Source organism: Vipera ursinii, assembly GCF_947247035.1.
Source record: "Vipera ursinii genome assembly, chromosome: 1".
In the NCBI taxonomy this organism is placed as follows: Eukaryota; Metazoa; Chordata; class Lepidosauria; order Squamata; family Viperidae; genus Vipera; species Vipera ursinii.
The window spans coordinates 329262173-329288003 of record NC_139512.1 but is presented as its reverse complement, the minus strand read 5'-3'; the positions used below and the strand labels follow the sequence as shown (position 1 = coordinate 329288003).

Genomic DNA, 25831 nt, shown 5'->3' with positions numbered 1-25831 from the left:
TGAAGCTTTTATTTTAAAAAGTAGCTTAAATGTTTATTCTATCATTTAATTTGTATTTAGTTATTGTATTGGCAACAATATGGCATGATAATAACAAACAGCTAGAGAATCCCTGCTGAAGGGCCCCTCATGTCATTAGGTGCAGTGGGAGTGGACAAGACGGCAGGAGTTCTCTGTTGTGACTCCCCTTCTCAATAACAACTTGCCCATCCAAGGTGAGGGTGATTCCCATTCATGAGCTCCTGGATGCTTACAAGGACTATTCCAAAGAGTCTTTGGGGATTAATTAATCTTATTGTATATTGTTTGAATGAAAATAAAATATTGCCATGTCCCCATACGTTAAAAAAAATACTCTTACATGGGGTGTTACTTATTTTTTCACATGACCATGACTTATATTTTGTGAAATGCATTAATATCTATATTCCACTTCAGTCCTATATATTAAGGTGGTAAATAAATTGCCTAATACTAAACTTGATTATGTTTTCTTGCTACTAGCATGTGCAATGAATTCTCACAGATATTTCAGCTATGTCAATTTGTGATGGTAAGTTTTATAATATAATTGTTATTTGTAAGGTACCACTTCACAATATAGGTGAATTTGCTCACATATCATTTTATTAATAGGAAAACTCTCAAAATGCTCCTCTTGTTCATGCAACATTGGAAACTTTACTTCGATTTCTCAACTGGATTCCCCTAGGCTATATTTTTGAGACCAAATTGATCAGTACATTAATATACAAAGTGAGTATTTGCTATGTATAAATTAATTTACTGAGAGCAAAAAATAGTTCTTAACTGTGCCTAATAAACAAGACATTGCATCTTATGTTGTTTTTTCTTCTTTTATAGTTTTTAAATGTTCCTATGTTCCGAAATGTTTCATTGAAGTGCCTGACAGAAATTGCTGGTGTCAGTGTGAGTCAGTATGAGGAACAATTTGTCACACTCTTTACTTTAACCATGATGCAGTTGAAACAGGTAACTTCCACCTTCAACTATTATAATTTTATTTTCCCATTTCTTCCACAAACAAGTCAACAAATATATTGCCATAAATACATACACATAAGTTTGGGTGCTGCTCGTCCATTTCCCCTTTCACTGTATCCACCCTCATCTCTCTTTCCTCTTTTCTACTTTCTTTCTCCCTTTCTCCTTTCTTTCCTACTTCCCTCTTCTTCCTCTCTTCTCCTCTTTCCCTACTTCCTTCCCCCTCCTCTACTCTCTTTTCTCCTCTCCTTTCTTTCCTCCTATTCCTCTTCCGATACAATTCAGGGGTGATGAATTGCATTAGATTTTCAATGTCTATATTAGGTATGATAATATCCTTATCTCATTTTTCTTCCATCTAAATTAGTGTTAGCTGTCTTTTAAGCATATTCTCTTTTTCAGCCACTCATAAAAATTTTCCCCAAATTTCATAATACTCTGACTCTGTCTTATCTTTAATTATCATTGTTAATCTATTCATTTCCGCACATTCCATTATTTTCCTGATCACCTCTTCTTCTGGAGGAGCTTTCAGTGCCTTCCAGTTTTGTGCAAACACAATCCTAGCTGCAGTGGTTATATGAATAATCAAATATGTGTTCTCTTTGCTATATTTCTCTGGTAAAATACCCGACAGGAATATTTCTGGTCTTAATTCTATACGTTGTTGTATCATCTTTTCTATCCATGATTTGATTATATTCCAATAGGTTTTAGCTTCTGCACACGTCCACCACATATGATAGAGCCTGGTATTTGATGGCATTTCCAACATTTCATAGATCTGTCCTTAAACATTTTAGCTAGTCTTTCTGGAGACATATGCCATCTGTAAAACATCTTATAAATATTTTCTTTATACGCTGTTGCCATTGTCAGTTTATAGTTTCTTTCCCACAAATGCTGCCATCTATCTAATTCAATTGTATATCCAAAATTTCTTGACCATTTTATCATTGACTCCTTAACTTGCTCCTCCTCTAATTCCCAATATACCGTATTTTCCGGCGTATAAGACGACCCCCCGACATTTCCTGTTAAATTATAGGGTTTGGGCTATACTCGCCGTATAAGACTACCCCTCTTCCAACGCACACCAAATAAAAATTTAAAAACATCAGATTTGGTTTTAATATGGTAATTTTAATTCAAATGCTTATGACATGCAGGTACTTAGTAGGAAAACTGTCACTTATAAACATAAGGCTGTTTGTCATCAAACATGTAAACATAAAACAGTGCAAGTGGATTAAACTTTAATAATAATAATAAAGTTGGAAGGGACCATATAGTTTCGGGGTGGGGTATCATCAGTACGCTGATGATACCCAACTTTTTCTTTCCACCCCTAACCAACACAGTGATGCACTCAACGAGATGTCCCGTTGCCTGGAAGCGGTCCGGGTTTGGATGGGGAGAAACAGGCTTCGACTCAATCCTACCAAGACTGAGTGGCTGTGCATATCGGCATATCGGATAAACCAGGTTGTTCCACCACTAATGAAGGGGGGTGAGGTGTTACCCCCCATTGATAGGGCTCGCAACTTGGGCATCCTCTTGGATTCACAGCTCAATTTTGAAGATCATATAGGAGCCGTGACCAGGGGGGGCTTTTGCCCAGCTTCGTCTGGTGCGCCAGTTGCGGCCCTATCTGGACCAAGATGCCCTACGCACAGTCACCCATGCGCTTGTGACCTCCCGGCTAGACTACTGCAATGCTCTCAACATGGGGCTGCCCTTGAGGACCACTCGGAGACTTCAGCTGGTGCAGAATGCAGCTGCGCAAGTTGTTATGGGAGTTTCCCGATACTCCCGTGTAACACCTCTTCTCCGTGAGCTGCATTGGCTTCCGGTTGCCCTCCAGGTGAGATTCAAGGTGCTGGTAATGACCTATAAAGCTCTAAATGGCTTGGGTTCGGATTATCTAAGGGAACACCTGCTGCCGGCATCAACTTCCCATCCTGTGCGCTCCCACAGGGAGGGCCTTCTTAGGGTACCGCTGGTTAAGGGATGCCGGCGGGTTATTCCCAGGGGAAGGGCGTTCTCTGTGGGCGCGCCGGCCCTTTGGAACCAGCTTTCCACGGAGCTTAGGACTGCTCCCGACCTTCGCTCATTTCGTAGGGACTTGAAAACTTGGTTTTTTGAGCTGTCTGGCCCAGACTGAGGGGTTTTAATTATTTAATTAGTGGGTTTTAGTTAAGTTCAGGGATTAATTTAATCTTAGTTTTAATCGATTTTAATTGTATGTGATGTATTTTAACTTTTAATTTTCCCTGTAAACCGCCCTGAGTCCTACGGGAATAGGGCGGTATATCTTTATCTTTATCTTTATTAGACATATACCGCCCTTCTCCCGTAGGACTCAGGGCGGTTCACAAGGTTTTTAAAATAACAATACAACAATTACAAAAATTAAGAACAGTTAAAATGATTACATTTAGACCTTGAATAAATATAAAACCCCAATTAAAATCCAATTAAAACCCCAATTAATACTCTCAGTCCAGGCCAGAAAGCTCAAAGAGCCAAGTCTTAAGGTCCCGGCGGAATGAGCGAAGGTCAGGGGGAGTCCTAAGCTCTACGGGCAGCTAAATTTAAATAATAATAATAATAATAATAACCCCCTGCTAAGGCAGGAAACCCTATACCATTTCAGACAAATGGCTGTCCAGTCTCTTCTTAAAAACTTCCAGTGTTGGAGCATTCACCACTTCTGGGAGGCAGGTTGTTCCACTGGTTAATTGTTCTAACTGTCAGGAAGTTTCTCCTTAGTTCTAGGTTGCTTCTCTCCTTGACTAGTTTCCATCCATTGCTTCTTGTCCTGCTTTCAGGTGCTTTGGAGAATAGCTTGGCTCCCTCTTCTTTGTGGCAGCCCCTGAGATATTGGATCACTGCTATCATGTCACCCCTCACCCTTCTCTTCGTTAAACTACACATACCCAATTCCAGCAACCGTTCCCTATTTTCCTAATTCACTTTTTCACTTTTCCTAATTCACTCTAAAGCTTTCCCTGCTCAGAGCCTTAAGTAACACCAGCTGCCTGCAATTAGTGCAGGTTCGCATCCCACCAGGCTCAAGGTTGACTCAGCCTTCCATCCTTCCGAGGTAGGTAAAATGAGGACCCAGATTGTTGGGAGCAATAAGCTGACTTTGTAATAATGCTGCTTGTGGGGGGGGGGGGTGAAAGCCCTAATAAACAGGCATATACATAGAATGAAGGCTATTGCTAAGCACATTGATTTGTGCTTTAAATTGTAAGCCGCCCTGAGTCTTCAGAGAAGGGCGGGATATAAGTGGGATTTTAAAAAAAGACCAAATGGGAGATCCGCTCCAGGTTTTCCAGCCAGCCTGCCCAGTTCCTGAGTCAAATGTGTCCTTAGAGCTAAGCAGCTGCTCTGACTGCAGCATTCCCCACCTGCCTTTCAAGTTGGGATACACTACAGCTGCTCTTCAACTTTAGAAGGAAAGATGCCCAGACCCTAGCCTGTAAAAAATCACAGACTGCATCTTCTTCTCCAATTTGTCCCGCTTTCCCTGCGCAGACTAAATGGGAGATCCGCTCCAGGTTTTCCAGCCAGCCCTGTCCCTAAAGTTTTAGCACCCAGCGTAGACGACTTGCCATCCCAATCATAAGTCATGTCCCTCTAATGTCAATAATCTAGTATTCCTCAGTAAAATCCATTCTCTCATCCATGACATTACTGCAGCCTGATAATATAATTCCCAATTAGGTAAGCTAAACCCACCTCTGAGTCTTGCATCCTGTAACATTTTTAAATTAATCCTTGCCTTTTTCCCTGCCAAATATATTTCAAAATTATTTTATTTATTTTATTCAAAATATTTCTTTTCCAATCTTATTGGTGTTGTTGAAAACAAAAACAACAATCGTGGTAATATATTGATTTTGATTATTGCAATCCTACCCATTAATGATAGTTGTACCTTTTTCCATTTATCCAAATCTACTTCAATTTGTCTTTTCAATTTATAGTAGTTATTTTCTTTAATTGTTGTACATCTTGCTGTCAGGTGAATCCCCAGATATTTTACCTTCTTTACAATCTGTATCTCTAACTTTCCCATCAATTCTTTTTTTTTCAGTAATATTTTTCACTAACATTTTTGTTTTATCTTTATTAATCTTCAAACCTGCTACCTCACCAGAGAGGAGTTCATTATAGAGTTCCAGCATTACATTGCCTAACAGTTCCTGCAATGTTCTATATAGTTCCGCTGTAGCCCATCTGGTCCTGGTGTTTTGCCATTTTTTTGTGAATAAGTCTATTGATGTCCATATCAAATCTATTCTCAACCAGGACAGGTGTCTGTTAGAATAGAATGTATATTGCTTCTTTTCCGGATATTTTTCTCTCCAAACATCTAGTATATTTAATTCGTCCACCATATTATGAAAAGATTTTGGAAGTGTTCTCCTTAGGGTCTTTTTTTTTTTTGTCATATTATAATCCAGCCCGGCCTTTACAATAACATTGAAATCTCCAATCATACATATGCTTTCAAATTCCACTATTATTTTCTGGTGTAATTTTGAATAGAAATTTTCTTGGTTTTCATTTGGGGCGTAAATCGCTACCAATAAAGTTTTTTTACAATTCATAATTACTTCCACCATTAAAATTCACCCTTCTTCATCTGAATATAACAATGTAGTTTGTATTGCTTTTTGAATATATACTGTAATACCACACCTCTTTTACTCTGATCTGCAAGTGAAGTATATGATTCTCCCAATTTTGGATATTCTAATAGATTTTTATGTTGTTTCTTAATATGAACTTCTTGTAAGCAAATTATGTCCATTTTTAATTTCCCCAATTTATTTAGTGTTCTTTTTCTTTTTATAGCCGAATTTAGTCCATTTACGTTTTTCAAAATTGCTTTTATTTCTTCCATGATTATTTATTTGAAGTTTTAGTTGCTCTCGTTATTCTCATCTCTCTTTGTTGTTTTGCCTCTTTTGCTCTTGTCCCTTCTCTCAACACCCTTTCCTCCTGTTCTATGCTATACTTACTGCGTTGCTTCTCTGTCTCGTCTCCTTGCTGTCTGATTACTCTTTCCCCTCTCAGCCTTTCTTCTGACTGCCCAAAGTATTGATCATAGAAAAGTTCTGCTTTCTCTATTGTGTCTAGTCTATGTCTCTCTTCTTGTCAATTTATCATTACTCCTTCTGGTATTAACCATCTAAAAATTATCCCTTTTTTAATTAAACATTTTGTCAGAAATTGATACTCCTTTCTCAGGTCTCTCAGTCTTCTTGGGATCTGTTTTAACATCACTATCTCTCTTCCTTTATATTTTACTTTAACATTTCTCAGCTTCTGTAGTATATCTACCCTTAATGCTTTTTTAGTAAATCTTATATGCACCTCTTTGGGGAGAGTATTTCTCATTGCATATCTAGTGTATATTTTAAATATCTCATCTATATCATTAATTATCTTTTCCTTGCTTTCCTCCAATGCTTCTGCTAATATCCCTGCCATTACATCTGCTAGGTTCTCTCCCTTTTCTTCTTCAACATTTTGGAATCTTAAATAATAATCAGCTCTATCCATCTCTAAAGCAATGATCATTTTCTCCTGGTTCCTGTCTGTTAATGTAAGTCGGTTATCAATCTCCTCTAGTCTCTTATCTGTTAATTCAATTCTTTCTTCCGCTTGTTGCAGTCTTTGTTCATTTTTCTCCATCAGTTCTTTGACCTCTTTTAGGTCCTCTTCTAGTTTGCCAATCCCTTCTTTGAAGTCTGTGTGTAGAGCCAGTATCATATTTTTCAATTCCATGTTGGATCTATCTTGCTGCGTTGTGTTGTCCAGTGATTTCTGTGCCACCGGACTCTGTGATATTAGGGTAGCTGTTGCTGGGTGTGTTGTGGTCTTCTTCATTTTCTCCTTTAGTTTGTAATCCAAATGTTGATGGGGTATTATAATCCAAATGTACTCCAAAAAAAAGGAGTACGAAAAATTTCAGCGACAAGTAAAGGTGAGTACAAAGGGGAAAGGAAAGAAAAAGAGAAGGGAAAAGCCAAATATCCTTATATCTTAAAAAAAAGAAAGAAATTAATCCATACAGGTTACGCTCTTTGTTCGTTTTAGAGTCTCTGTGCCTTAGTCCAAAAGAAAAAAAAATCAAAGTAAAAAACAATCCACCATTCCGCAAACTAAAAAAACAGACTCTGTAAACTTCTTATCAGTGAGTCCAGCAGCTGTCATTCAAGGTCACTTACTCTTCCTTTTTTTCTTACGCTTCAAGTGTATTCTCAGCCAAAATCTGCCTTCCATTGTTATCCGACGCTGCAGTTCCAGGAGAGGAGCAGTTTAAAAATCCGCTCCTCCCCCCCCACACACACACACTTTTCCACGGGTTCAAATTCTTCTTATTTCCCCACACACAAACAGTTTCCAGCATTTAAGGATTCTCAATCTTCTCACCCAGGCAATCCTCCAAACATACTTTCAAGATCTTCCAAATGGCCACCCTGGCTTGTGACGGCTCGCAATGGCCGTCTGACAGCTGCTGGTCTAGGAAGCTTCCGTCAGCTCTCCAGGAGGTTGCAATCCCTCCTGTGCTGCCAAAACTGTGCCTCCCTTCTTCACCGTCCCTACAGTACAGCTCTGATCTGCCTGAAACTCTCAGACAGATCCCCCAAACAACTGAAAAGCAACAATCCTTCGGGAGCTTCCAAAGGATGTCCTCCCGCCACGGCGCTGGCCCCACCTCAACTATTGATCTTTTCTATTTGCTTGTTAAATAAGTAGCAGGTTTCTTTGTATTTATCCTGCTTACATTGAATAAGCTGTTCTTGGCTTGTTTAAAAGCATTTTCCCTATAGAAGCCTTTTTTTTTAATCCTGACAAACTGCAAAGGCTTTAATACACAATTACACATTAATAACTTTACAAAATGTTAAGTGCATGGTAATATATGGGCTGTATTCAGACTCTTGTCGATCAGAAAGTCGGCAGTTTGGCGGGTCGAATCCCGAGTACCACATAACAGAGTGAGCACCTGTTACTCGTCCCAGCTTCTGCCAACCTAGCAGTTCGAAAGCACGTAAAAATGCAAGTAGAAAAATAGGGACCACTACGGTGGGAAGGTAACAGGGTTCCGTGCGCCTTTGGCATCTAGTCATGCCGGCCACATGACCACGGAAACGTCCTCGGACAAGCGCTGGCTCTTCGGCTTTGAAACGGAGATGAGCACCGGCCCCTAGAGTCGGAAACGACTAGCACGCGTGTGCAGGGGAACCTTTACCTTTTACCTTTTATTCAGACTCTGTCTTGAGAGGAGATAATCATTAGCTTTGGGCTGGACTTTGATGTAAGTCCTGAGGTCCTTTTGGCCCTAAAATGCTTCAGAGTGTAACTCCTAATTGAATTTGTATGGTACCCAGAATCATTTCTTATGAATGAATAGCTATATAAATTTGATTTATAAATAAAAAATTGTAAGGGGTTAAGTTTCTGTGCCATTCAAAAAAAGCCAGGACTGTGTCATTTAAAATCTATTACGAATTTATTTTTCTAGTCCACCTTCCATTTAGAACTATTTTATTGACATTAACCTTACTTATTATTGCTATTACCAGTGCTTTTTTTGTAAAAGAAAAAGGTGCCGGAACTCACACATGTCATACAACCCGCCTTGCCTACTCTACAAGATTCCATCCAAAAAAGGTGCCGGAACTCCATTCTGAGCGTTCTATGAGGAAAAAAGCCCTGGCTATTACTATCAATTACTACCAGAAAATCCTATAGCCATGTTTACCCACAGATAGCTTATTAGGTGCAGTTCCTGCTTACAATCTGCTGAAATTCTGTCATTAGAAATTGTTACCTCTGACTTATGTGGCATCTGGTCCACTTAGAAGTTCTCCTGGTTCAAAGATTGATGTATCCATTCAAGAAATTTTATAGAGTGTCCCAGACTACCAGCTTTGATAGATTTTATTCTTCAGGGACCTATTTTAATCATGTTTCTGTTCTGGGCTGTTGCAGATTTTATTCATAAACTAAGCTTTAATAGCTAGCATTTCCTGAGATTCCACAGGGTGATCAATCAGTTAACTTAAGAGCATTATGTCATTTTAGTTAAATAATCAGAAATATATTTGTGTTACTGCACGGAGAGTTATTTTATTGATTGAGTTTGCTTGTGTGCCATTCATTCCTGAAGGCCTTGACAGTTTATAAATATATAAAATAACGATGATATTCATATAAAAAATACAAACACTATGTGCCTGCGAACCCCAGCTGCAATTAGAATACCCTTCTCCAGTGCAATTAGAAAACAATTTTACTAAAATCTAAGTGGGACAGAACCAATTAAATAGGACAGAGTTCCAAAGAGCAGAAGGCTATTGAAGGTTGCTGATAGATCCAAAATTGTCCAAGATTAGAGAAAACCTCTTGAGCAAGGGGTTTATTACATCTTGATTAGAGGTGACAGGAAAGAAGGATTAATTATTGACTGGTGGCAATCTGCTAACTCATGGGAGGCTTTGACCAACCTTGAAGAAGATCCCATCCACTGTCTTGGTACTCACAGACATAAAATAATTCCACTTCATAAGACAAGATCCCAGTCATCTCTACAGGTGCTGTCCAGCTGGAATCCAGTTCTTCCTCATGTTTATAAGTGGTTTTGTTTGCCAAATGCTGCAAGAATTCTTCAGTGATTCTTCAAATGGTCTTGATGAATATTCTTCTATTGAAGGGATGGAGTCATCTTTAAAAGGCCAAAGGGTAGCATTAACCCAGCGTCATAACTGTCGCAAAATGCTTCCTTTTTGCTGCTTGAATCACTGCTATATATACACCAATGTAAGCTTATCCTTGCACAGATCAGACTGAAGATAGATGTTCCCCCAGGGACATTCTAGGCATTTTTGCTACTTGATTTACCTAAACTGCTCAGTAACGAATGAGTTGCAATGAATCTGCCAACAAGAGATACCCCTCCAGTACAATCTAGTCCAACACTCTGGAGGCATCTTTATTCCGTTAGATGACCAGACGTTCATCCAAATGGCCCACCAAATCCTTGGGAAATTCATCAAAAGACCTCTAAAAAGCCACAAAATCCATAAGACAGCTGCAGCAGGCTGATTTAATAGGTGTTCCACTGCTGCAGGGGGGAGTAGCACTACAAAATTCCATAGTATAGTGTGAGATCTATCATGTATCAATGCCAAGGTTGCCATAGCAGCCATGAATTCCAGAACCACTCTAGACTTCCTGCTGAAGAAAGGTAGGTTCAAGTCCCCCATTACTTTATCTGGGAAAACTCCACCATCATAACAATCAGGCAAGCTCAGGAGTAGGTGATACAGTAGTAGCAGTAATGCACAACCAGCAAACCAAACTGGCCCCTCTAGCCCAGACATGTCAAACACAGGGGCCGGATGCGGCCCACGAAGTGGTTTCATGTGGCCCGCGAAGCCATCCTGGAAACAGTGATGGAACAGCCCCCACTGCCTTGGTCCTGGCCCAGAGACCCTCCTTCCACCAAAGACCCTCAGATCTGTCCCACTCCTGCCCAGGCCCCCATAGGCACCCTTGATGCGAACGATGTAGAGCTGGCCATGCTCACCCAGTAGGCCATATGCACTCTAGCCACGCCCACCCTGGCCATACCCACGCGGCCCTCAATGAAATTGAGTTTGACACCTCTGCTCTAGCCCAACCGAATTTATTCCAATTATCTGTAGTGTAGCACATCTAAGGTCTCAGATTACAACTTCTCCCTACCTGCTGCATATATAGGAACTGCATCTATTGCACATGTCAAAAGCCAGGTGAGCAGATTTCCAACAGAGAAACACGTCATCCTCTTGCACTCAGGTTTCAGTAATAATAGGTACAGTAAAAGGAACACATGTAAATAGTTAATCTGCTCAAAATCAGCCTTAACATTATATCTCTGAATAGTATACTATCTTTAGCTGAAAATACATGTAGGACTTGCAAGTAGACTGAAATTTTATTCCTCTCAGTTGAATTATTTAATAGCTTCAATCCAAAGAAAAGTAAATCAGAATGTTTAAGCAAAGCTTTGTTACAATAAGTGTGAAAATATTAGTTGTCATTTCTGAAGGGATATACTACCTTTGAAGTCTAGTTTTGTGTATATAGATAAGAATTTTCATGAGTTTCTCAGATGAAAGTTGGTTAGGAAGTATTTTATAACTCCAGGGCAGCCTTCCTTAACTGGGGTTCTATGGGAGATTATAATTTTTTAAAAAAAATTTTTTACCTTTATACACCGTACAATGCTAGTACTCAAATTTTAATGCTCTGACACTCAGTGGCAACCTGCTGTTTTGCTATTATAATCATTGTAAAACAGATTGTAGATTAGAAGTGAATTGTATATCCAAGTTTTCATATTTTTTTGCAAATTTTATGTAGGGATTTACTGAGATCAGAAATTTTTTTCAAAGGTTCCTTCAAGATGGAAAGGTTGAGAAAGTCTGCTCTGGGGAATAAATACAATGTACAGGTGAAACTCGAAAAATTAGAATATCGTGCAAAAGTTCATTTATTTCAGTAATGCAACTTAAAAGGGGAAACTAATATATAAGATAGACTCATTACATGCAAAGCAAGATAGTTCAAGCTGTGATTTGTCATAATTGTGATGATTATGGCGTACAGCTCATGAAAACCCCAAATGCACAATCTCGGAAAATTAGAATATTGTGAAAAGGTGCAATATTCTAGGCTCAAAGTGTCCCACTCTAATCAGCTAATTAAGCCATAACACCTGCAAAGGGTTCCTGAGCCTTTAAATGGTCTCTCAGTCTGGTTCAGTAGGAATCACAATCATGGGGAAGACTGCTGATCTGGCAGTTGTGCAGAAAACCATCATTGACACCCTCCATAAGGAGGGAAAGCCTCAAAAGGTAATTGCAAAAGAAGTTGGATGTTCCCAAAGTGCTGTATCAAAGCACATTAATAGAAAGTTATGTGGAAGGGAAAAGTGGAAGAAAAAGGTGCACAAGCAGCAGGGATGACCACAGCCTGGAGAGGATTGTCAGGAAAAGGCCATTCAAAAGTGTTGGGGACTTTCACAAGGAGTGGACTGAGGCTGGAGTCAGTGCATCAAGAGCCACCACACACAGACGGATCCTGGACATGGGCTTCAAAAATCGTATTCCTCTTGTCAAGCCGCTCCTGAAGAACAAACAATGTCAGAAGCGTCTTACCTGGACTAAAGAAAAATAGACCTGGTCTTTTTGCTCAGTGGTCCAAAGTCCTCTTTTCTGATGAGAGCAACTTTTGCAACTCATTTGGAAACCAAGGACCCAGAGTCTGGAGGAAGAATGGAGAGGCACACACTGCAAGATGCTTGAAGTCCAGTGTGAAGTTTCCACGGTCTGTGTTGATTTGGGGAGCCATGTCATCTGCTGGTGTTGGTCCACTGTGCTTCATTAAGTCCAGGGTCAACGCAGCTGTCTACCAGGAGATTTTGGAGCACTTCATGCTTCCTTCCGCAGACAAGCTTTATGGGGATGCTGACTTCATTTTCCAGCAGGACTTGGCACCTGCCCACACTGCCAAAAGCACCAAAACCTGGTTCAATGACCGTGGGATTACTGTGCTTGATTGGCCAGCAAACTCGCCTGACCTGAACCCCATAGAGAATCTAGGGCATTGCCAAGAGAAAGATGAGAGACACGAGACCGAACAATGCAGAAGAGCTGAAGGCCGCTATTGAAGCATCCTGGTCTTCCGTAACATCTCAGCAGTGCCACAGGCTGATAGCTTCCTTGCCATGCCGCATTGAGGCAGTAATTGCTGCAAAAGGGGCCCAAACCAAGTACTGAGTACATATGCATGCTTATACTTTTCAGAGGTCCGATATTGTTCTATGTACACTCCTTGTTTTATTGATTGCATGTAATATTCTAATTTACTGAGATTGTGGATTTGGGGTTTTCATGAGCTGTACGCCATAATCATCACAATTATGACAAATCACGGCTTGAACTATCTTGCTTTGCATGTAATGAGTATCTTATATATTAGTTTCCCCTTTTAAGTTGCATTACTGAAATAAATGAACTTTTGCACGATATTCTAATTTTTCAAGTTTCACCTGTAATGTCTTTGTTTATGTTTTATAATGTCATACACAAAAATAAGAGCATTGGCAGGACTTAACTGTTCAAAATTATAACTACATTTTACTTTCTTAGATGCTTCCTTTGAACACCAATATTCGACTAGCATATTCCAATGGAAAAGATGATGAACAGAATTTCATTCAGAACCTCAGCTTGTTTCTTTGTACCTTTTTAAAAGAGCATGGCCAACTTATAGAAAAACGTTTAAATCTGAGAGAAACGTTAATGGAAGTAAGTTCCTTTTTATTTTTATTCACATCTATGTCAACTTGATGTGGGGAAGAAATACTAAGACTTGGTTTGATGACAAGATGTAAAATAGACCAGGTTGCTTATTTCTATTCCATTTTAGTTTATCTCTCTATCTCATAAGTTTGATTAAAACTTGAGAGCTGGGTGTCAACCACAATGGCAGTCCTACCATGAGTAGGAAAGTATTTTTCTGTCAACTTGGCAATTGTTCCAGTCCAGATATGTATCTTCTAACTGATCAGTGCAGATACTGTAACTGTGCATAAGAAATTGTAAACTTTTTTTTAAAAAAAATCTGGCACCTTTTTCATTTTTTAAAATATTGTTATCTTGAGTGTTTCAGAGATAAACACTCTCTGAAGTGTATTACCAGATGAACAGAGTTAAGGTGTTTGATTGTTTGGTGATTTGGAAGCGGGGAATGGGCTATCCTACGATGAAAACAATGCATTTAGCTTCATAGTATAAGAACTTGGTTTACAGGAAAAGATATGAACATTGCACAAAAGCCATTTTGCTTTCAAATTTTAAAGGGAAAATCTGGGACTGCACATTGGAAATGATAGGACTATATGCAGCTGGTAGCATTGATTATACTTGCAGGCGCTTCTTATGGGCCTCAGATAAGGGAGATATAACTCCTGAACATATCCATCTGGGTTTGATACAATCAGTCATGGAATCCTGTTGGACCATCCCTGGGCATGGGAGGCACTGTTGTAACCTTACCTCTCAGGACAGTTGTGATGGTGTTGTAGAGATGGCAGTTAAGCCTTATTTTGTGTAGTTCCTCATGGATTAGCATTTGCCCCATTCCCCATGAGGCATTAAATGAAATAATATTAGTATGGGCCAGATATCAATATACAGTTGTTAGGTGATATTGTGGTGAATCTGTCCCATTGCCATTAGGTGGCTATTAGATTATGGATGGGAAGAAACTTAACAATGACAAGACCAGATTATTTTGGATTCAACCACCTTATATTTCTGGAGGATTTCCATCTTCACTGATGGAAATGCACTTTGCTATACAAATTTTGCTCATGATTTGGGAGTCCTTGTGCTGCCTTTACTCAACAAGCAACTGAAACCACAACTTGAAGAATGTTTGCATCTGGTGCATAATCAGGATGTCCTTCTCCAAGTCACTCATGACTTAGTCACCTCTCACTTGGACTACTGTACATGGGGTTCCACCTGGAAACCAGAGCTTAATCCAAAATGCAGTGGCACAAATTTATTTTATCTGTTTATATCATATTTACATCCCACTGCAGTTATATGCAGAGTCTCATCTCTGATTACCTGCTGGCTTCTAGCAGTTCAAGATATTGACTATTATCTGTAAACCTCTGCATGACTCAGAGCCTAGAAACCTACAGGATTGCCATTCTCCAGTTAAGTGATGTCATATGGGATGCTTTGTGGCTACCTCTACATTCTGATGATAGCATTCTTCACAAAATTTGCATTGATCTTGTGATAGATTGATTTGTGGACACCCTTCAAATATTGTCTTAATTTTGATTGGTTGTGGAGTTGTTTCCCCAACATGGTTCCATATTTCTTGAATTATTTTTTTCTTTGTTGTTTTAAATTGCATTCATTTAATGTTGTACGTTACCTGGAGGCACTAATACGATTAGGCAGCTTATAAATAACTTGATTGAATGCATGAATGAAACTGCCTGCCCTGATTTATGAATTCTTTCACCTGAACATGGTCCTTTTTATTTTTCTGTTGCTTTTAGTGATTGGTGTGGATAAACTATTAATTGGTGGTTGGTTGGTAGTTTCTGAAAAGGTAAATACAGACAGATTAGAGCAGAACCAGCCTTTTCTATTCACTCTCCTTATCTATGGTGATTTTCAATTTAATGCAATAACTTAAATGAAAAAATGAAAAAAAAATGCTGAAATTCTATGAGATTTTAATGTATTCAGTTTCAGCAATTTTTTAATTTTCTTTTTGGAACAGGTTGTAGGTACGATTTCAGAGCAGTTTCATAAGTACTTCATTTTAGGGATGCTTTAAAATATCTGAGCAATTTCTAAATCTTTTATTAATTAAGCTCCAAAATAAATTTATATTAGGCTCTCCATTATATGTTGCTGGTATCTGAAGTAGAAGAAACTGAAATCTTCAAGATTTGTCTGGAGTATTGGAATCACCTGGCTGCTGAATTATATAGAGAGAGTCCATTTTCAACATCAGCTTCTCCATTGCTATCAGGCACTCAGCATTTTGATGTTCCTCCCAGGAGACAACTTTATTTGCCTGTCCTGTCTAAGGTAATTGTAATCTCCAGTTTATTTATACATTCTGTAAGTATGAGTTTACTGCAATGCCCTGCCTGCTATGACTTAACCGTGTTTTCCCTGAAAATAAGCTCCAGTCTTATGTTTTTTTTTTCCTTCAAAAGTGGCACTAGGTCTTATTTTTGGAGGGATCTCTTACTCGCTTACCTCAGGACCGCCACAGCCAGGTCTCCCATGCCCTGACACCTATTGCGCCGCCTGACTTCTGCAGGCATTCGGAGCAGGAGGCCACGTGATTCTTTGCGCCAGGGCTACCACTTGCAGTAGGATGTGGCATGTCATGCCGGTACCGCCACTTGCACATGCCACACAGCCTCCTGCCTTGAGCAACGGCACCGGCACAACACACCACACGGCCTGCTGCAAGCAGCAGCACTGGCACAATTCACCATCCATTGGCCTGCAGTGAGCGGCAGCATCGGTGCCATGCAGCCACCTGCTGCTAGTTGCCATAAGCGGGTGCAGAAGAAGTCAAGCAGCAGCATTGGGCAGTGGGAGGCCTGGCTGTAGCAGTCCTGACGTAAGCGTATGCATGGGGTAGCTCCACCCTCACCCTAGCTTGATTTTTATGCATGCGCCTCACCCCATTTCGTACAACCAGACAGTGGGACAGGATGGGCGGGGTCTTAATTAGGGCTTATTTTGGGGGTAGAGCTTATATTAGGCACACATGTAAAACTCAAGCTAGGGCTTATTCTCTGGTTAGGTCTTATTTTCGGGAAACAGTAGTAGCTATGGGTTCCTGAAGATACATTTTATCTTGGACTCTGGATGGTGATTTGCTACTCCACTTGTATGTTGTGTACAATTTGGGGGGGAGGGGCTTCTGGACTTACAACTCCTACTTGAAGAACTAGTGATGCTGTAATCAGGGAGATTTTTGTACAACTGTGCTAAGTATATTTTTTCCTGAATTGGGAGCACCTGGTTATGATAACTCAAACTTTAGTCACTTCTCAGTTGGATTATTGCAACATACTCTATATGGGGATGTCCTTGAAAACCATACAAGTTTGATTTGTTTCAGAATGCAGTAGTAGTTATGGGATTTCATCATTATACATATGTAACACTTCTACTCTGCAAGCTGCACTGTGTCCCTACAGGCTTCCAGGTGCAATTCAGGATGGTGATTAACATCTATGAAGTCCTACATGGCATTGGACTGGTTTATTTGTTAGATTGGCTTTTCAAGCGTATGTGCCTATCCCACACGTTCCAAGAGAAAATACATACTCCCTGTTTCTGAAGCAATGTCACCTATGAGATACAGGGGGCATGCTTTTTGGTGTTGGCCCTTTTCCTATGGAACAATCATTTCCAATCCCCCCCAATGCTACAGTTGACCACAACCCCATAGCCCTTTAAAGGCAGCCGAGATTTGGATCTTTCCCTGTCAAGATGAGTAGAATTCCCAATTGAAAAGATATAATCAGTTTTAGTTCTGAAGGTCATTTAATTGTTTTAGTTTGTTTTTGTGATGCACATTTTTTTATCTTTATATTTTTATTTGAAAACAATAATATTTAAATAGGTGAGGTGGAAAAGAGAACTTGATGGGGTTGTAAGTGTGATAGTCACAGGTACACAGCCACCCACTAGTAAACATTAAGGATTCCGGCTATATGAATTTTGTGCCACAGCAAATGAGGTTTTTGGTTGCTTTTCATAGAAATAACTTTTTATCATTACAAAGAAAAGCATTTGTCTCCCAGTTTTCCCTTTGGTGAGGGAACCGGTTCCGAGTGGCTCTTTCACTGTTTCAGGTTGCTGACCCCTGGTCTATATTAAGGAATAGTATCAGTATTTGGTAAATGCACATCAAGTTTGTAATTTAGTTTTCAAGTATTCTGTACTGCAGTACTCAACAATAAATTCTCAGCCATTAGATGGTCTCTGTCTTATCTGGCCTATCAGTTAAATAGTGATGTGAAAATCTGATTTACGTACTATGTTTTTTAATATATATGTATATGTATATATAGGTTCGATTATTGATGGTTAGCCGCATGGCAAAACCAGAAGAAGTACTTGTTGTAGAAAATGATCAAGGAGAAGTTGTTCGAGAATTTATGAAAGATACAGACTCTATCAACTTGTACAAGAACATGAGAGAAACACTGGGTAAATTATATTTGCATAATTATTACCTTTCATTCTGCTTTCTTAAGAAAAAAAATTCCCAAACTAAAATATGAAAATTTATACTATTACAGTTTATAGGAAGGGATAAATTGTTTTTCCATTGACAGCCATAAGCAAAGCCAGTGCATAGGTTATATCATTTTAACAAGCATATTTATTTTAGCCATGATTCTGTACATTGAAATTTTTGTTACAGGTGTTTATGAGTTTAATTATGATTGTTTATAGTTTGCATTGGTCTCCCTCTACTCTGAAAAAAATTAGCAAATTTTACAATTCACTTTTAGTACTTCATTAAATATTAGTGAAGAATGATATTCTGCATTCCTAGTACTATCAACTTACTTACATTATTTCTTCCAGTTTATCTTACCCATCTGGATTATGCAGATACTGAACGAATAATGACAGAGAAGCTCCACAATCAAGTAAATGGTACTGAATGGTCATGGAAAAATCTCAACACCCTGTGTTGGGCTATAGGTTCAATAAGTGGAGCAATGCATGAAGAAGATGAAAAAAGGTTTCTTGTAACAGTAATAAAGGTATAGCAATACATACAGTCATTAGTAGCTTCTCAGGGAACTTTATCTTTTGTAAAAAGAAAATTAACGTAAGACAATTTTGCAAATACTCAGCTGTATCAGAAAAAACTGAATTTCTAATAAGGCTTAAATCTTGAGAAGGTTGGTATTGTTTTCATGAAAGTCAAACACCAGTATTACAACCTCACTGGTAAACAGCACTTTGAATGCCTTAAAGTCCAAATACACCATCTCATTTAGCCATCTCATTTAGTTCCCTAAATTGGAAGTGAAATAGTGGCTAAGCAGTGACTGACAGAGAGGTTGCAAAGTTCACTGGTTGTAGCCATCTCATTGAGATAAAGTTGTCCCATGCAACTGTGGCAGTGATATTGTTCTCAGGCACAAATTTGGTTGTAAGTGCACATTATTGGATTTTTAAATATATATATATATATATATATATATATATATATATATATATATATATATATATATATATATATATATATATATATATATATATATATATATATATATATATATATATATATATTGCCATCCTATTTATGAACAGCCACTAATCAACATAACAACTAAGCAATACAGGGAGTGCAGAATTATTAGGCAAATGAGTATTTTGACCACATCATCCTCTTTATGCATGTTGTCTTACTCCAAGCTGTATAGCAGACATGTCAAACACAAGGCCCAGGGGCCGGATCCGGCCCGCGAAGTGGTTTCATGTGGCCCGCGAAGTCATCCTGAAAACAGTGAGGGAACGGCCCCTGCTGCCTTGGCCCTGGCCCAGAGACCCTCCTTCTGCCAGAGACCCTCAGATCTGTCCCACTCCTGCCCAGGCCCCCGTAGGCAGCCTTGATGCGAACGATGTAGAGCTGGCCACGCCCACCCAGTAGGCCATATGCACTCTGGCCACACCCACCCAGTAGGCCATGCCCATCCAGTAAGCCACACCCACCCGGCCCCCTGAGGGCAACCACAATGTTGATGCGGCCCTCAATGAAATTGAGTTTGACACCCCTGCTGTATAGGCTCGAAAGCCTACTACCAATTAAGCATATTAGGTGATGTGCATCTCTGTAATGAGAAGGGGTGTGGTCTAATGACATCAACACCCTGTATCAGGTGTGCATAATTATTAGGCAACTTCCTTTCCTTTGGCAAAATGGGTCAAAAGAAGGACTTGACAGGCTCAGAAAAGTCAAAAATAGTGAGATATCTTGCAGAGGGATGCAGCACTCTTAAAATTGCAAAGCTTCTGAAGCGTGATCATCGAACAATCAAGCGTTTCATTCAAAATAGTCAACAGGGTCGCAAGAAGCGTGTGGAGAAACCAAGGCGCAAAATAACTGCCCATGAACTGAGAAAAGTCAAGCGTGCAGCTGCCAAGATGCCACTTGCCACCAGTTTGGCCATATTTCAGAGCTGCAACATCACTGGAGTGCCCAAAAGCACAAGGTGTGCAATACTCAGAGACATGGCCAAGGTAAGAAAGGCTGAAAGACGACCACCACTGAACAAGACACACAAGCTGAAACGTCAAGACTGGGCCAAGAAATATCTCAAGACTGATTTTTCTAAGGTTTTATGGACTGATGAAATGAGAGTGAGTCTTGATGGGCCAGATGGATGGGCCCGTGGCTGGATTGGTAAAGGGCAGAGAGCTCCAGTCCGACTCAGATGCCAGCAAGGTGGAGGTGGAGTACTGGTTTGGGCTGGTATCATCAAAGATGAGCTTGTGGGGCCTTTTCGGGTTGAGGATGGAGTCAAGCTCAACTCCCAGTCCTACTGCCAGTTTCTGGAAGACACCTTCTTCAAGCAGTGGTACAGGAAGAAGTCTGCATCCTTCAAGAAAAACATGATTTTCATGCAGGACAATGCTCCATCACACGCGTCCAAGTACTCCACAGCGTGGCTGGCAAGAAAGGGTATAAAAGAAGGAAATCTAATGACATGGCCTCCTTGTTCACCTGATCTGAACCCCATTGAGAACCTGTGGTCCATCATCAAATGTGAGATTTACAAAGAGGGAAAACAGTACACCTCTCTGAACAGTGTCTGGGAGGCTGTGGTTGCTGCTGCATGCAATGTTGATGGTGAACAGATCAAAACACTGACAGAATCCATGGATGGCAGGCTTTTGAGTGTCCTTGCAAAGAAAGGTGGCTATATTGGTCACTGATTTGTTTTTGTTATGTTTTTGAATGTCAGAAATGTATATTTCAGAGAGACCCTCCATCCGCGGGAGGCCACTGCCCCTCAGATAGACGGATGTGAATCCCTCCTCTTAAGGTGGGGTCCTGGTGGTCAGTTGGGCCTACTTCTGGTATACCTCTCTCCAAGCTGCACAGCAACGGTTCTACCCAAGCTACCTGACGCCATCTCAGGATTGGCGGTCGAATTTCCAAAGCTTATGGTACTGGGAGACTTTAATCTACCTTCCCTGGGCAGTGCATCAGAAGTGGCCCGAGAGTTCATGGCCTCCATGACGGCCATGGACCTTACTCAAATTACTCAGGACCCAACTCACGAGGGAGGAAACATGCCGGATCTAATTTTTGTCTCTGGGCAGTGGCTAAATGGGCTGGGTGGGGTTACTCCAACATCACAACCCCTTTCATGGACAGACCACTACCTCCTGCGGTTGGGCCTCCGTCACGTCACCCCCCGATGTCAGGAAGCGGAACCGACCAGGTGGTTCCGCCCCAGGCGCCTGATGGACCCAGATAAATTCCAGATGGCGCTTGGACCGATTCCCACCTCCCTCTCCCACAACCCGGTCGAGTCCTTAGTTAATGCCTGGCAACAGGCTGCTTCGGAGGCGCTCGACCGCGTTGTCCCTTTGCGGCCTCTGACCCGGCGCAAGTCCCGACTCGCTCCTTGGTTCTCCAAGGACCTGCGGGAGATGAAGCGCCAGAGAAGGGGCCTAGAGAGCATTTGGAGAGCCAGTCGGTCTGAGTCTGACCGAACACAGTTAAGATCCTTTTCTAGATCCTATCTTGTGGCAATGAGGGTGGCAAAGCGCGCCTACTTCACCACCCTCATTGCGTCCGCAGATAATCGCCCGGCCGCCCTATTTAGAGTGGTCCGCTCCCTTTTAAGTCAAGAGACGGGAGAGGACCCCCTACATGGACGGGCTGAGGAATTTAGTAAATATCTGGTGGACAAAATTGCTCAGATTCGGGCTGGTCTGGACTCTGACTGGGCAGTATCTAACGAGAGGAAATCGATGAAGTTGGCCAAGTACATCTGGGAAGAGTTCGATCCTGTGACTCCGGATGAAGTGGACAAGATCATGGGGAAACTAAGTGCCGCCACATGTTTGTTGGACCCGTGTCCCTCCTGGCTAGTCTATGCTTCTCGGGAGGTTACACGAGGCTGGCTCCTAGCAGTTATCAATGCCTCACTGAGTGAAGGGTACTTCCCTGCTGCCTTGAAAGAGGCGGTGGTAAGGCCCCTCCTCAAGAAACCGGCACTGGACCCAGCTGTTTTAAACAACTTCCGTCCTGTCTCCAACCTTCGCTTCCTTGCGAAGGTCGTTGAGAGTGTGGTGGCGCGACAGCTCCCTTTGAACCTGGAGGAAGCTGAATATCTAGATCCGTACCAATCGGGTTTCAGACCGGGGCACAGCACGGAGACGGCATTGGTCGCGCTGGTGAATGATCTCTGGCGGGCCCGAGATAGAGGTTATTCTTCTGTCCTGGTCCTATTAGATCTATCAGCGGCTTTTGATACCATCGACCATGGTATCTTACTGCGTCGTCTTGAGGGGCTGGGAGTGGGAGGCACCGTTCTGCGTTGGTTCTCCTCCTACCTCTCGGACCGTTCGCAGACGGTGTTGGCAGGAGGGCAGAGGTCAAGCCCTAGGCCTCTTAATTGTGGAGTGCCTCAGGGTTCGGTGCTCTCGCCCCTCCTGTTCAACATCTATATGAAGCCGCTGGGAGAGATCATCCGTAGCTTCGGGGTGAAATATCATCAATATGCTGATGATACCCAGCTATTCATCTCCACCCCGAACCAACCCAGTGATGCCCTTGATGTGATGTCCCGTTGTCTGGAAGCGGTACAGATTTGGATGGGAGAAAACAGGCTTCGACTCAACCCGGCCAAGACTGAGTGGCTGTACATACCGTCATCTCGTTTAGTCCAAGAGGTTCCATCTCTGACTATAGGAGGAGAGATGTTACCTCCCATTGATAAAGCACGCAATCTGGGCGTCCTCCTAGATTCACGACTCAGTTTTGAAGATCACATTGGAACCGTGGCTAGGGGGGCATTTGCCCAGATTCGTCTTATATACCAATTGCGCCCCTTTTTGGACCGAGATGCCCTACGTACAGTCACCCACGCACTCGTTACCTCCCGTATTGATTACTGTAATGCTCTCTACATGGGGCTGCCCTTGAAGACCACCCGGAGGCTTCAGCTGGTGCAGAATGCAGCTGCACGGGTTGTGATGGGAGCTTCCCGATACTCCCATATTACACCCCTCCTGCGTGAGCTGCATTGGCTACCAGTTGCCCTCCGGGTGAGATTTAAGGTGCTGGTACTTACCTTTAAAGCCCTACATGGCTTAGGTCCGGGATACTTGCAGGACCATCTGCTGCCGGGAACAAATTCCCATCGTCCAGTACGCTCACACAGAGAAGGCCTCCTCAGGGTACCGTCAGCTAGGCAATGTCGGCTGGCGACCCCCAGGGGGAGGGCCTTCTCTGTGGGAGCACCAACCCTATGGAATCAGCTCCCCCCTGAGCTTCGGATAGCCCAAAACCTCCAATCCTTTCGCCGCGGCCTCAAAACACACCTGTTCCACCAAGCTGACCTAGACTGACAGGCATTTTAATTAATTTATATTTAGTATTTTTAATTCATTTTAAAATTCTCTAATTTTTTATTGCACTGATGTTCTCAATTTTCATTTTATCTTGATTTATGTACTTATTATATGTTTTATTGTGAGCCGCCCTGAGTCCTTCAGGAGATAGGGCGGGATATAAATCCCATCAATAAATAAATAAATAAATAAATAAATATTTGTGAATGTTGAGATGTTATATTGGTTTCACTGGTAAAAATAAATAATTGAAATGGGTATATATTTGTTTTTTGTTAAGTTGCCTAATAATTATGCACAGTAATAGTCACCTGCACACACAGATATCCCCCTAAAATAGCTATAACTAAAAACAAACTAAAAACTACTTCCAAAAATATTCAGCTTTGATATTAATGAGTTTTTTGGGTTCATTGAGAACATGGTTGTTGTTCAATAATAAAATTAATCCTCAAAAATACAACTTGCCTAATAATTCTGCACTCCCTGTATAGGATAGAGAGTCTTTTAAAAAATTTTCTTTACTCAGTATTCATTATTCAGACACAAGCTGCTGGAAAGAGTATATTCTCTATTAAACTTTTCAAGCAGGGCTGGTCCACTTGTTGGGAACAAAACTGGGAGAGTTATCGATGACTGCTCTTAGTCTTTGGAATTTCTGTGAGGCTTTCTGTGTTATTCTAGGAATTAACATTTTTATTCAAGTATCTATGCTAAAACTGATTATTAGGTTCAGTTGAATTTGTTTGCTGTGGTGTTTTATTGGTGTGATCTCACTGGTGTACTTTTTAGTACATTTGAAATCTTCAGTTGGTTAATTCGTATATTAATGAAACTTAGAACATTTTTATTCAAGCATATTTTTATGCTAAAACTGATATATTTATTAGGTTCAGTTGAATTTATTTATTTCACTGGTGTACTTTTAAAGACTGAAATCTTCAGTTGGTTAATTGGTATGTTACTTAAATTTTCATTATGATGGACTTCTGTTACTAGTTACTCAGGAGAGGATTTGTCTTACTATATATTCTTTGTTGGTGCTACATTAATTAGGTCAGAGTATCAAGAAAAATGTCTTCATGTTTTGCATATTTGCAGCATTTATTACAAGATGAGGTCTCGGCTATTCATTTACAAGCATTTAATTTCATTTATTTTACCTTATTTTTAAAAAATTTTCTGCAATGCTGCTCTAACAATTTTTTATCATAAATAAAAATGGACCTTCTTATGAATCTTGTGTTTCTGTAGGATCTTCTTGGACTTTGTGAGCAAAAAAGAGGAAAAGATAATAAAGCTATTATTGCATCAAATATAATGTACATAGTAGGGCAATATCCAAGATTTTTGAGAGCCCACTGGAAATTTCTGAAGACTGTCGTCAACAAGCTATTCGAATTTATGCATGGTAATATGTCTAGAATTCAATTTGGATTGTGTAATAATAAGTAATGTTAAAATCAGTAACAGTTACTGCTTTTCTATTAAATATCATAATAGATGGGGTTTTAGAACTATTTCTATTTAAAATACTATTTACATTTATAGAAAAGAAATAAACTTATTACTGTGTGCTTTTTATCAATCTGAAGAAATTCAGTATATGAACAATTGGGAAATACTTTTACAAAGCGTTCTTACAACAGCAATTATTTCTAATTTTTCTCTTTAGAAACTCATGATGGAGTCCAGGACATGGCTTGTGATACTTTTATAAAAATAGCGCAAAAATGTCGAAGGCACTTTGTTCAAGTTCAAGTTGGAGAAGTAATGCCATTCATTGATGAGATCCTGAACAATATTAACACAATTATTTGTGATCTTCAGCCGCAACAGGTAATATCAAGTTATGATATTGCAAAAATACCTAAAAAAGGGAATGTGCAAAAACATGGGCATCAAAAAGGCTGTTTTTTAACTTTTGGAAATATCCTTTTGCCCCTAGAATATACTTTTTGGATCCATTCTTTATTAAACAGTAGATTGCATTAATAGAAATCTAAAGATTTTGAAACAGAAAAGAAGCATAAGATTTGAAACTTACAGGTTAACAGTTTTATTGAAATTCGTATTCAGTTCCAAACATACTCAATTACATATTTTAGTATGCTTTTTCTTTGTTTAGGTACATACCTTTTATGAAGCAGTTGGATACATGATTGGTGCTCAGACTGACCAGACAGTACAAGAGCATTTGATAGAGAAATATATGTTACTCCCTAATCAAGTATGGGATAGCATAATTCAACAAGCTACAAAAGTAAGAGTTTATACTATGTATACTCCTTGCAGGCATGATTATAGTTTTAGAAAATAATGATTTCTTGTGAAGATTAAGTTGGGTTTGATTTGTTTTGCTTTCAGGAAAAAAATGGTGAACAGCAAATATTTTTATGGGAATTGTTTTATTATTAAAATATTAAATAATTAATTTTGTGTGGTTCATCTCTACTAAAATATGTTACCAATATTTTTGTCTGTATATAAAATGAAATGGGACTGTTGCATTACAGGTTATTTATTTATCTATTTGTCATATTTAAATGGCCAACCACCTCACAAACAGGTTACTC

General features: G+C 40.2%; 1 protein-coding gene across 6 annotated transcripts in view; it reads left to right on the top strand.

Moving 5' to 3' along the window:
• Positions 1–25831, top strand: part of XPO1 (exportin 1) — a 72381-nt gene that overhangs the window by 29590 nt on the left and 16960 nt on the right. For all 6 annotated transcript variants that reach the window (XM_083348233.1, XM_083348232.1, XM_083348236.1 and 3 more), the window contains 10 exons: positions 505–553; positions 637–756; positions 865–993; positions 13230–13388; positions 15507–15704; positions 17717–17855; positions 18240–18421; positions 24510–24666; positions 24931–25094; positions 25384–25518. In XM_083348233.1, the coding sequence (XP_083204359.1) occupies positions 505–553; positions 637–756; positions 865–993; positions 13230–13388; positions 15507–15704; positions 17717–17855; positions 18240–18421; positions 24510–24666; positions 24931–25094; positions 25384–25518 (1432 nt within the window). The remainder of the gene's footprint in view (positions 1–504; positions 554–636; positions 757–864; positions 994–13229; positions 13389–15506; positions 15705–17716; positions 17856–18239; positions 18422–24509; positions 24667–24930; positions 25095–25383; positions 25519–25831) is intronic.